We start from the raw sequence: 12,579 nt of genomic DNA on the forward strand, positions 1-12,579 counted from the left end.
TGTTGTGGGTGCGTTGTGTGTCGTGGGTGTGCTGTGTGTGATGGGGGAGTTCCTGGCTAGTTGTACATACGTGCTTACGGATTTCGTATTTATGCGGGGGGGGGGGTGCGTCGGACATTCCCTTCGGGGGTATGGTTGTTGTTCTTGTTGTTGTTCTGCTATTTGCATTTTGTTGAAAAAATGAGGCACACACGGGGTCGAGGGGTAATTGTTCCTTTATTTGGAATTGTTGCAGCCGGGACGGCTGCGAGCTGTAATGGGGGGGGTGATGTAGGGCTGTTACGGGAGGGCTGTAAGTGCATACGATCCAATGGGTAACAAACACAGTGGGCGGAGTTACGGGAGTACACGGGGGGGGTGCCCGCAGCGACGTCCGCATCAGGCAGCCTGGGGGGTTGTGATCCTGATGGGGGGTATAAAGGGGGAGGACAAAGAGAGCTCGGGGCTCAGTCTGGGAACGAAGGAGGAAGAGTGAAGATCCTCTAGCTAGAGCCCTGGACTCCCCTCGACGCCGCCCTTGTCAGGGCTGCAGAGGAGCGAGCCAGAGGCGTGGTTCCGTGAACCAGGGTTAGACCCTGGGACTCCGGAGACCGTAGCCCGACTCACCAGTGTCGGGCCAGTTAGCCTCCCCTAGCTCGTTAGAGGAGGACTTGGGGATAGGTGAGATTAGCTAGGGGGTATCCCCAGTTATCCGGGTGAGGGGGCCGCTACCCCCTCTAGTGTTGTCCTGTACCGATAAGCTGAAATAAATATACGTGTGCCTCAACCTGGGTGTCCAGCGTCTTCACCGGTACTTCACATGCAAAAAAAAACCCATCAAAAACAACCACCACCAACACAAAGCACGCAGGACCACACAACCCCTTCTCAGTGCCCATTACCCCCTACATGCCATTTTTCTCCAATCAGACAGTACAAGGGAGAGTCCGCTTTACCGGACAATGCTCACTTGAACCAGGTCCTTGACGCTGGTCCCCCGCCTTGGGCAGGATCTTGTACTTCTTGGGGGCTCCGAGGAACAAAAAAAATGGCCTAAAGGGCGCAGCCCCTCCCTGACGAGGGATGTTGGTAGGGCCCGCAGGGCCTCCTCTTTCGTCTACCTGACAGACACCCAAGCTGCTTCGAAGTGACGATGGAACGCCGTCCAATCGCCTCCCGTCGCCACGAACTCCCGAACAGGAGGTAGCCTACGTAGTCGACACGTTGCTCATTGCAGTGCCGCCGGACGCGGCGCCCTGCGGCCCACCCCAAAGATACCCGTCGGCCATGCCATGCCCTCTGCGGGCAAAATGGCACCTGGCAGCTGCATGGTCTCCGCCGCGGGAATCGCCGCTGCAGACGGCAGCTCCGGCGAGCCCCGTGGCCCACTCGCCGTCACCCTGGACGGCAGGCGCGGACTTGGAAAGCTGCGCGACCAGCTGGCCGACGGTCATGAGGAGCAGGTCGAGGCGGCCAACCACTTCGTGCCACCCATCCTTGGCTCGTGACTCCAGAGGATCGGCACTCCTCTCCCGCTAATCCGCAGTCGCCGCTCCTGCGCCGACGGGGTTTGTAACCGGGGTCCTGGGTCCGTCGGAGGGATGACCGTCTCGCCGTCCTCGTCCTCTGATGACACTATGGGTGGGTTCCTATTCCTGGATAACTTCGACATTGCTACTTATACCCTAATGTCCATTTAATTTTCCACGCCACTCCTGACACCAGTTGTAGTGTCAACAATTCAGAGATAGAGTTTATAGGAGTCACTTTATTAACAACTTTCACGGTCTTCTCCGCACACTCTCCACAGTAGCTCAGCCTAGCCTGTACACAACACTAGCCATGTAACACTAACGGCGCTGAATGAGATAGCCAACTACTATCCTTCGTAGCACAATATATAGCGGAGACGTTCAGCGACGACCGCGACGAGACGACAGCAACGACAAGATGAGTCCATTCCCAAAACTGTCAGCCTCGAGCCCCCGCTCTCGGCTCCTTTTATGCTACCAGCACGGCCTGGCTCCGCCCTGACCGTGCCTTCCTTCTCAAACCCGCTAGCAGGTTCCAGGGGCCTCCAGATGGGGTCCACTGTGACCCTTACCTTGGTTCCTCCTCTCTGCCAACACACCGTGCCCACTCTCACCGGCGTGTGTACTGTCTGTCCACCACAGTTGCCGCTGCTGTCCAACAGCCAGCAATGACACTACACATACATACAAACATGCATGGGAGAGGCTTAATGCGACTTCCTGCGAACCCCCAGAGGGAGCGGCAGCAGGGGGCTTACGAAAGCCAACGATGCCTCGGCGCTGGAGTCTGTGCAATAAAAGGCTTTTTTTTGTATTGGGTTAGTTTCCGTGAATATAAATGTTGTCGTTAAACCCGCCACCACCACCCGACACAGCCAATCAGTGAGGTTCGTGACGTAAACAAAACATGCCAATTAGTGACTACTTTAGTACACACTGGTTATGTTGGAGAGTAAACCCACTACAACATTTAGAATTTGGGTACCGTGATGTTTCGCAAGAGATTACAACAACAACCAGCTTCGTCAGGTGATTAGCCAGAATCGACTGTCGACGGGTGGCATGTTTAACGACACGTTAACATTTACGTGATCTAACCAAAAAAAAAACCTTCATGGTGGATAACATTGGTCACGACGGCCTACGTGGGTACGTTTTTGCCCCCGACAAGTTTCCCAGTGGACATAGAGGGTGGTACTACCCATTCACTGGAGAGCAGTGGAGCAAGAGCATCACGCTTACCATCTTGCGAGTCGCCCTGGCCAATGCTTCATTGCGTTTTGACCGTACAATGTGACGTGGCATCGTCAGCTTAACAAGCAGATTTTAGAGATCCTGTGAAGTTACTCCAGCTGCTGTGGCGAGGAGATGTTAACTACCTCGCCTGTTACGCAGGATATCGTGGGTTCGATCCCGACCCTGGTGATGCCTGCTGCTGGATATTTGGAATTTGCGTGTCTCTCTCTCTCCCCGTGGTTCCGTGGGGTTTTCCCCGGGTCCTCCGCTTTTTCCCTCCACATTTAGAATCAATATCAACATGCGTTTGGAGTATTTGGCTGCTATAAATTTCCACACATTGAGAAGCCACTTGGTTGAGCTATCATTTGTGGGCAGATCACTTTTGAAAAAGAGCTGATTGGATTACTCTGAAATTATTATTCACTTTTATTATAGTTCTTTATTTTATTACAATTTTGAGAGTAGTCATTGATATTGTTATCAGCTTTCTATTTTGCTTAGATTGTATCTATACTTGTGAGTGTAGTTTTATTTTTACGTACAGCGCTTTCAGATAATTCAATATGGAAGGCGCTTTGTATAAGAGGTTAATATTATTATATAGCTCAGTGGGCCTTGCCTGGTAAAAAAAATATATAGTTTTAAAATAGAGTGCGAATGGAGTGCATGGGTTTCCTCTGGAGTCACTCCACTCTACAATTAAACGCTTGCGCTCACAACGTAACTGGTGTTGGCCAAAACCTCCCATTGGGAATTACGCACGAGAGCTCGGCCAATGCATTACTGGGTGAATAAGCGCGAATTAAAAAAAGTTAAACTTAAAAAGGACCACCAAGATTGTGCGTGTGAAGACGGAGGGAGCAGTGAGACATTGAGATGAGAAGAGGAGGAAGGAGGATGGGGGTGTGAGCAGGACTCTCACCATTCAAGGGGTCATCCATCATCACCTCTACCTCCAGCCGCTGTGCGCAGGGCTGAGCGAAGGCCCAGTGTCCATCCTCACCCTCCCCACCTGACAGTGAGACAGAAACCCGCCTCTCTCACGGCTCCTCATCCTCACACGGCTGGTTGTGGTGGTGGTGGTTGTGGTGATTGTAATAGTTTTGGTGTAGTGGGGACAGACCAAGTAACTTCCACATAGCATTACGCAGCCGATGAATAGATAATGCCACCCGACTGATTTGGAGTGAGACCTCTGCTGTCAAGCCAGAGTTGGTCATAAGCACACTGCCCAGCTATGGGAAACGCTCCACTTTCCCCACAACTGCTCCGTCACCAATGGGGAGCTGAGGGGGTGGAGTGTTTGATGGCAAAAAATACCCAAGCAGGTGTTTAGTTTTAATGGGACTGATGGTAAGACCACACCTCTTAGTGGCACACTCCAGGTTTAGCAGCAGCGTCTCTGCACAAAGCTTTCGGTCTTCTCGGCCACAGTCATGCCCTCCCTTCTCTATGCTTGTGAGACGCGTTGCCCTCTTAAAGGAACAACCGGTTTAAAACATTCAGGCAAGCCTGCCTAAGATCCAGGGTTTAACCAACCTGGATTGTGTGAGGAGCTCACAGATCCTTGAAAGATCTGGATACAGTCCCATCAGTGAGCTACTCAGGCAGGCAAGGTGGTATTGGCTGGGTCATGTAGTCCACATGCCCAGCCACCGCATGCCTAATAATTTTATGTTTGGCTGGACAGATGAGGCTAAATAAGCATGGCATGGGTTAGAGAAGAGATTGACCAATGGGGTCCAGAAGGATGTGGAAGCCAATTGGACTTGTCAATGAGTGGTACCAACAGTGTCAAAATCGGCCTCTGTGGAGTAGGCGCGTGAAGGATGCTACTGGACAGTTGGAGGCAGTCGCCCTCCAGCAGTAACAGAGGGCGGAGGAGCGACGCTCAAAACAACGAGCGGAGTGCCCGGCAGTTAAAACGCCGCAAGTTGTCACAGTAAGGGGTACAGCTGGTGCATCAGCCAGTCATCTCAGTCAGTCAACCCATGGCACCTGGGTCTGTCCCGTGACCTCCTGTCAGCGAGCTTTTGACACTTCACATGGCCTCAGAGTGCAACTAGCCTGGCACAACTGCAGTAGTGAAGTTGCGGTGGTTGTGGAGGTTGTGGTGGTCATCTCACCATCGTCCGGTTCGATCTTCACTCTGATGTCGCCAACCTCCTGCTTCAAGTCACCCGCTCTGAGAACTGGCACTGGCAACACGGAGTTGGGCCGTCACACAGACACGGAGGCACGCGTCACACACAGTGTCTCACATCTCACAATTGTTTTCCGGTGGTGGTAGTTGTGGTGATAGTTGTAGTGGTTGTAGTGGTGGTTATGTACGGTGCAAAATAAGTTCAATATACATACGTTGTGGTGGTGTTTGTGGTAGTGGTTGTAATGGTGGTGGTTGTAGAGGTGGTGGTGGTTGTGGTGGTAGTTGTAGTGGCGGTTGAGTGGGGAGCGGTGGCGCAGTGGTTAGCGCGTTGTGCTATGAACCCGGCGACCTGAGTGTGATTCTCGCTCATGGCCAACACCGGTGAAGATTGTCTGAATGGGTCCTGAGCCTCTCCTAGGTCGACTCAGCCTCAAATGAGTACCTGGTGCAGTGTGCAAACATCGCCACTAGGGAGACAAAGGCGGTCGGGTGTGGTGCTGGCCACCCACCCCCTCGTGTGCCGTGCCGGCCTTCATATGTGCTCGCCAAGAGCACTTGCCCCAACAATCTATTAAGGCTAGACGGGGGATCTTTGTCTTTTGGTTGCGGTGATTGTGATTGTAGTAGTTGTGGTGGTGGTTGTGGTAGTTGTGATGGTTGCGGTGGTGGTTGTTGGTGGTGTTTGTGGCAGTAGTGGTGGTTGTGGTGGACGTCTCACCATCGTCCGGTTCAATCTTCACTCTGATGTCACCGATCTCCGGTTTACAGTCACCCGCTCCGAGAACCGGAGCTGGCAACACGGAGGCATGCGTCACACAGACACGCGTCATGCAGACAAGGAGGCACACGTCGTGCAGACACAGAGGCATGTGTCACACAGAGAAACCTCTGATCCACAAATACGAAGGAGACAACACAGCGATACACTCCGCTGCTCCTGACGCGGTTGCCTGTCTCGGCAGTATGAATGTGAAATTGTAATTGTTGCTCTGCATCTACATCAGCCGTACTCTACTGACCCCAGCAAAATCGCCGCATCCTACAAAGTCATTAATCTAACAAATGGCTCATCGAGCCCAGAACCAGGACCGTACTGGCCAAGCGGCATTTCTCTGTGGCTTCACCGGCAGCCATCTGAAACTCACTCCCACTGCACACGCGAACATATGTGCAGCCTGTTCTCCTATAACGATAACATGTGAGATGCGTATGCAGGCTGAACAAAGACTGAGGCGCGTGGGTGGCATCCAGAAGGATCCAGCAGCATCCCAATGCCATGTGTGAAGCTACGCGGTGGCACATCTAGATTGAGTTTTCAATCTAGATGATGATTCAAAAGTGCACAGCTCCAGTAGCTTCCTAACATCAGAAGGAGCATTCCAGACGGCCGCAGAAGTGCATTCAAAAGCGTGCAATGCGGTCATCACCTTTGTTTGATGGCCAGCCAAAAGTTGCTGCAAGTATGACTGGAGTTCGCATGATGGTTTATGCCCCTTGATGAGATCAGCAAGATATTGTGGTTCATTTGTGGCAAGCACTGTGTCTAATGAGCGCGACCTTATAATGTATTCGTTCCGCAACCACAAGTCAATGTAGCTCAGCGAGCACCGGACGGAGATGGTAAGGTTTCTTGTAGTACCCGTCATGACACATGCCAGAGAATTTTGTACACGTGCTGCTGCTTCCTAGGATAAGAACTACAGCAAGAGATGGGGTGACTAGCATGGCCCCAGGCCCACTGGAAGCCTCCACCACTACCTTCGACCTCCAGCTTCAAGCCAGCCCAGGTCTCCACGCCCACGTGGCATCCCTCATCCTCCAGTTTAAGCGACGCCTCAGGCTCCATGGCTATGGGGGGGGCAGGGGGGGAAAGAGAGAGAGACAGGGAACCACATCAACAGAGTCCTGCATTCAACAGTAGCTGTCAGCAGTGGCTTTTTGGTTATCATCGAACAAAGACGGTCATTGTACATGGTGTGCTTTCAGATGCTTTTTCCACCACACTAATATATACTGCACTACTATATCCATAACAGGTTTTTTTTGGGTTAGATCGCGTAATTATAAATGTGTTGTTAAACCCGCCACTACTTGACACAGCCAATTAGTAAAGTATGTCACGTAAACAGAACATGCTAATTCGGTACTAGTACACCACACCGGTGTGTTGGAGAGCAAACCCACAACATTTACAATCTGAGTAGGACGTTTCGCCAGTAATTATCACTGGAATCATCAGGCGACAGCCTGATTGAGCCAATCAGGTGCGAAGACCAGAGGGGGGAGGAGAGGGGGGGTTAATGTCTTCATATACATTGGTCGGGTTATTCATATTGTAATCAACGTACATTATACATGCACGTTATGCATATACATTATGTATATACATTATGTATGTACATTCTGCCGTTTTAGGGTAAAATAAAAAGCAATACCTGTTACTGGTTGCTCACAGTTAATCACCATCGATGTATGGTGACCTGTATAAGCATGCAGTAAAACAGTGTCTATTTGATAATATGCTTCCAATCAGCAATAAGTTTGTAGCAATGAGAACAGTTAGAATATTTGTTTTTCTCAATTTCAATAGATTCCCAAATTAGTCTTGGCCAGCAGTAGCCAGTTTTGCACAAAACCTCTAAATTATCAAAATCAATTGAGTGTCCTTGTTGGCACGTGTATTCTGCCACTGCCGACAGTTGTGATTGGGAGTATTTAATATTTATGTGATGTTATTTTAGTCTCTGTTGTTGACAATTAATTCGTCCCGTCTGACCAACATAGCATTGCCGCAATGTACGGTATTTTCATAGTTTTAATTGCTTGATCAATTTCAACATTTGTGCTATTTGATTTGGTTTTGGCATTCAGTGCCCTGTTGATTTGTAACCATTCAAATGCAGCACTTATTCAACATGTTTAATTTCACTCCTCAGACCATCACCATTTGACACTTTTTTAGCCCGTTGTACGAGCGTCTTGATGAAAGAGGATTTCTGTGCGGGGTGATGGTGTGACCGCATTCAAATAGGCGTGGTGTGCGTTAGTTTTATCAACCTCTACTTCCATGGTGAACTAGATGGATGGGTTACGTGAGTTAAGATGATTAATAAATTAAGTGTTATCTTTACTGTATGGCCAGACCACCAATGTGTCATCCACATATCGAAACCAAAGAGGGTTTTAGTGTCGTTGAAGCTAGTGCTTTAGCTTCCAAGTCTCCCATGTACAGAAACACAATATCAGGAGACAAAGGAGTGCCCTTTGCTGCTCGTTTCTTTTGTTTATAGAAATCACCTTCCCACAAGAAATAGGTGTTCTTTAGACAGTGCTCAGGTTATCATGGGATATCTTTGGGTAAACCTGTGTTAGTCATAGGAGTTTTGAGTAGTTTAATTGATTCGTTTACCAGAACCGTTGTGAACAGAGAAGTCACAGAAAAATGTATCAGACTATCCTTAGGGTTAAGCTGAATATATTTAATCATATTTATAAGGTGTTCTGAGTTTTTGATCAATGAGAGGTCCTGTTGAAGTAGGGCTGTATTTGCTTGGTTATGTATTGTGCTAAATTGTATGTGTCAGAGCCTATTGTACTATGGGTCTTAATGGGCCACACAGAGCAACACTGTACACACAGGGTCACACAGAGCCATACTGTACATAGAGCCATACAGAGCCATACTGTACATACAGGGCCATACAGAGCCATACTGTACACAGGGCCATACTGTACATAGAGCCATACAGAGCCACTGTACACACAGGGCCACACAGAGCCATACTGTACACACAGGGCCCCACAGAGCAACACTGTACACACGTGGCCACACAGAGCAAAACTGTACACACAGTGCAACACAGAGCAACACTGTACACACAGTGCCACACAGAGCAACACTGTACACACGTGGCCACACAGAGAAACACTGTACATAGAGCCATACAGCGCCATACTGTACACACGTGGCCACACAGAGCCATACTGTACATAGAGCCACACAGAGCAACACTGTACACACGTGGCCACACAGAGCAGTACTGTACACATAGAGCAATACTGTACACACAGGGCAACACAGAGCCATACTGTACACACAGGGCCACACAGAGCAACACTGTACACACGTGGCCACACAGAGCAAAACTGTACACACAGTGCAACACAGAGCAACACTGTACACACAGTGCCACACAGAGCAACACTGTACACACGTGGCCACACAGAGCAGTACTGTACACACAGAGCAATACTGTACACACAGGGCCATACAGAGCCATACTGTACACACAGGGCCACACAGAGCAACACTGTACACACAGGGCCACACAGAGAAACACTGTACATAGAGCCATACAGGGCCATACTGTACACACGTGGCCACACAGAGCCATACTGTACATAGAGCCACACAGAGCAACACTGTACACACGTGGCCACACAGAGCAGTACTGTACACACATAGCAATACTGTACACACAGGGCAACACAGAGCCATACTGTACATACAGGGCCATGAAGAGCAATACTGTACATACAGCAGTCTCTGCACACATTGGGGGGGGGGAGAGGATATCAGAGACACACACAGATCCACAAACACACAGGAAGCTGTCTAAGCGAGTAAACTCTCGGCCACTCACCGCTCACGCCGCTGCTGGCGCCGCTGCTGCTGTTATTGATGTTAGTGATGATGTTGATGTTAGTGATGTTGTTGATGATGTTGTTGATGTTAGTGATGCTGGTAGTGATGTTGTTGATGTTAATGATGTTGTGATGTTGTTGATGTTAGTGATGTTGTTGATGTTAGTGATGATGTTGTTGATGGTAGTGATGATGTTGTTGATGTTAGCGATGTCGACGCTGCTGCTCGCTGTGGTTCGGACTCTTGTGCGAGCCGGAACCCCAGAACCACGTGGGCGACAAAGGGGCGTGGCCACAAAGCGGCCCGGGGAGAGCGGTGGCGCAGCGGTTAGCGCTGCACTCCGCCTCGAACCGCGGGGGCAGAAGACCCGAGGTCGATTCCCCTCCCCCCGCCCCTGCTCACGGCCGCCACTGGCACCGGTGACGATAACACTGGTCAACAAAAAAAATATTTTTTTATGGCCTGGACTTTTGCAGCTGTTCTAGACTAATTTCAGGGTGCTGATTCTAAATCTGATCTCAGATTTGCTCTATCACATCTCATTTTATGCTATCAGCCAGAGGTGTGGACTCGAGTCATGTGACTTGGACTCGAGTCAGACTCGAGTCATGAATTTTATGACTTGCGACTCGACTTGGACTTGCATAACAATGACTTTGTCCCACCTATGAGATGTGGACTCGAGTCATGTGACTTGGACTCGAGTCAGACTCGAGTCATGAATTTGATGACTTGCGACTCGACTTGGACTTGCATAACAATGACTTTGTCCCACCTCTGCTATCAGCATACCCCATTTTCATTGATTTTACCCGAAATTAACTCTGTCACTTATGATTGCAAGTTGTTGCGAGTCAATGACTGCTTTAGTGTTAAAATATGGTGCTGTATTTTTAGGATAGTGTGTTTATAATATCATTTTATGTAGATATCCACATTTATTTAATATTTTTTTTTGCAGTTTTTATTGAAAATGCAATATTTGATATCTCAAAAACCTGATGTGATAGACAAAAACTGATGCCAGATTTGGAATCAGCACCCCAAAATTACATTAAAACCGTTGGAATACCTTATGCCAGAAAAAGTGTGTTGACCAGTGTTATCTGAACTGGTCCTGTGGTGAAACGTGCAAACAGACATGCTCACAGTATATGGTATATAGCCAATCACTTTCAGAGGCAATGCATCATATGAACCTTATCGCGGGACCCCGGGGTCCCGAATAAACGGAAGTTAAAATCGTAATTAATTAATTTAATTTTGGCGACCCCACCAGAAATTAATCATCTCGTTCCTCACCAAGCACCCGTCGTTGCCAAAATTGCCATAGTCACAAACAAAACTTCGAAACTTTGATTAGTGCATCGCGCAGAGCTCGTCGAGATGAACAGATTGCCACACCATTCGCCTTCAACAGGCATAAAATGACGTCGCAACGCAGTTTATGTGAGAGCCGGGGGCTTATGGGACCCCGGTGTAACAGGCTAAAATAACCCCTGCTCCGATTAAACCCGGGTATAGTTTGGCCCAGGCCGGAGTATACTCGGGGGGGATAAAGTGTCCTAGGCTAAACTATACCTGGGGGTTTAAACTAGACTGGGCCAGACCATACCCCTCCAGGCCAGAATATGCCCCATGTGAAAGTTCAAAGGCAATTATCCATACAGAGAACAGCTGACAACGAACTTCAGTCGATATCTAAAAAGAGTATAAATGGAAGTAAGAATCTCAATTTGATCAATTGAAGCATTTTTAGGGTTAGGGTTATTATTAATGTTTTTGTGGTTGAAGAAATCTAAGTCTATGTGTTTACAGTTTTAAATATAATGTTGGAAAAATTTAGTGATTCATGTGTATATCGCTCAACACTATTACTATCATGGGGGTATGATTTGGCCTAGAGGGGCATAATTTGGCCTAGGCCATAATATACCCCAGAGTATAAATTGGCATAGGCCATAATATACTCGGGTATAATCTAGCCGAGGCCGTTTTAACCCCGGGTAGACTACGGCCTGTGGGTATACTACGGCCTGTTACACCGGGGTCCCGCCATAAGGGTCATATTATCAGATCATGTTTGGTTGCATGTTGTGCCACAAGTATGTGTGGTTCATGCAGACTGTATTTCTTGTAATACGTATCTATTTGGTGTGTGTGCATACAAACACCTGTGTTATTCCTAGCAATCAAACTTCACGCCTGGCAGGGTAACGCCCTAGTTAACTGAATTGAATGTCTCCAGTGTTAACCGAGGACGTGTGTTGTATGCGTCGAAGATTGCAATGTTGTAACGATTCCATAAAAGGTTTTTTTGGGGTAGATCGTGTACATATGTGTCGTTCAACCCGCCACCACCCAACACACCCAATTAGTAAGGTTTGTCACGTAAACAAACCGCTCCAATTACTACTTCAGCACACGGGTGTTGAGAGAAAAAAACCTATTCGAGTACGACGTTACGCTGGTGTTTACAGTCAGCTTCATCAGAATTGTGAAGAAGCCCTACTTTTTCGGTCTTATATAGAATGAAGATGATGTCACCACTGTGAGCTTATCAGGTGCGAAGACCAGAGGGGGGTTAATGTCGTCATATAAATTACAAATGCATCATGTTAATCTGAGAATATGCAGTACCTATTATTGGTTGGGTTGTAATGATTTGCAGGAGGAAGAGACGCAACTCCGGGGTTTACGCACCTCCAATTACACTATGTAGCACAATTTTTGTTCCTGGGTCATAAGTGTTTTCGTAATTGCTTATGCCTAAAAAGTATAGAAAATGGCTATTATTCTCCCAAAAACTTTGCTTTTGTAACCAGGACAGTGATATTTTGAAATGTACCTATTTTCTACTAACCTTTTGCCCGTCCTCGGACGGAAGCTGTAATATTTAGGAAAAAAATGAGCAGAGTATAATTGTATCTTGTGTAAATTTAATGGTAGTGAAACTTGGAAAAAAGAATGTCATCAAACACTACACTGCATTTCACTGTAGCACTGTATTAATGGCAGTGAATTTTGCACAAAACGAT

The 12,579-nt window shown here is 48.2% G+C and overlaps 2 protein-coding genes across 5 annotated transcripts in view; one reads left to right on the forward strand and one right to left on the reverse strand.

The window, feature by feature from the left end:
* Nucleotides 1–9,805, reverse strand: part of LOC144953094 (uncharacterized) — a 29,349-nt gene extending 19,544 nt beyond the window's left edge. For 2 of the 4 annotated variants that reach the window (XM_078883623.1, XM_078883620.1), the window contains exons 1-6: nt 9,540–9,805; nt 6,655–6,744; nt 5,615–5,686; nt 4,877–4,948; nt 3,673–3,762; nt 2,084–2,185 (exon numbers count right to left, since the gene is read on the reverse strand). In XM_078883623.1, coding sequence (XP_078739749.1) covers nt 2,084–2,185; nt 3,673–3,762; nt 4,877–4,948; nt 5,615–5,686; nt 6,655–6,742 — 424 coding nt within the window. In that variant the 5' untranslated portion in view covers nt 6,743–6,744; nt 9,540–9,805. Of the gene's footprint in view, nt 1–2,083; nt 2,186–3,672; nt 3,763–4,876; nt 4,949–5,614; nt 5,687–6,323; nt 6,745–9,539 lie in introns of those variants that run through there. The other 2 variants (XM_078883622.1, XM_078883621.1) reach the window with 2 other exon arrangements.
* Nucleotides 1–12,579, forward strand: part of LOC144953089 (uncharacterized) — a 405,883-nt gene that overhangs the window by 142,021 nt on the left and 251,283 nt on the right. The gene's annotated exons all lie outside the window — the stretch shown is intronic.

Source organism: Lampetra fluviatilis, chromosome 72 (genome assembly GCF_964198595.1).
Source record: "Lampetra fluviatilis chromosome 72, kcLamFluv1.1, whole genome shotgun sequence".
NCBI classification, from domain to species: Eukaryota; Metazoa; Chordata; class Hyperoartia; order Petromyzontiformes; family Petromyzontidae; genus Lampetra; species Lampetra fluviatilis.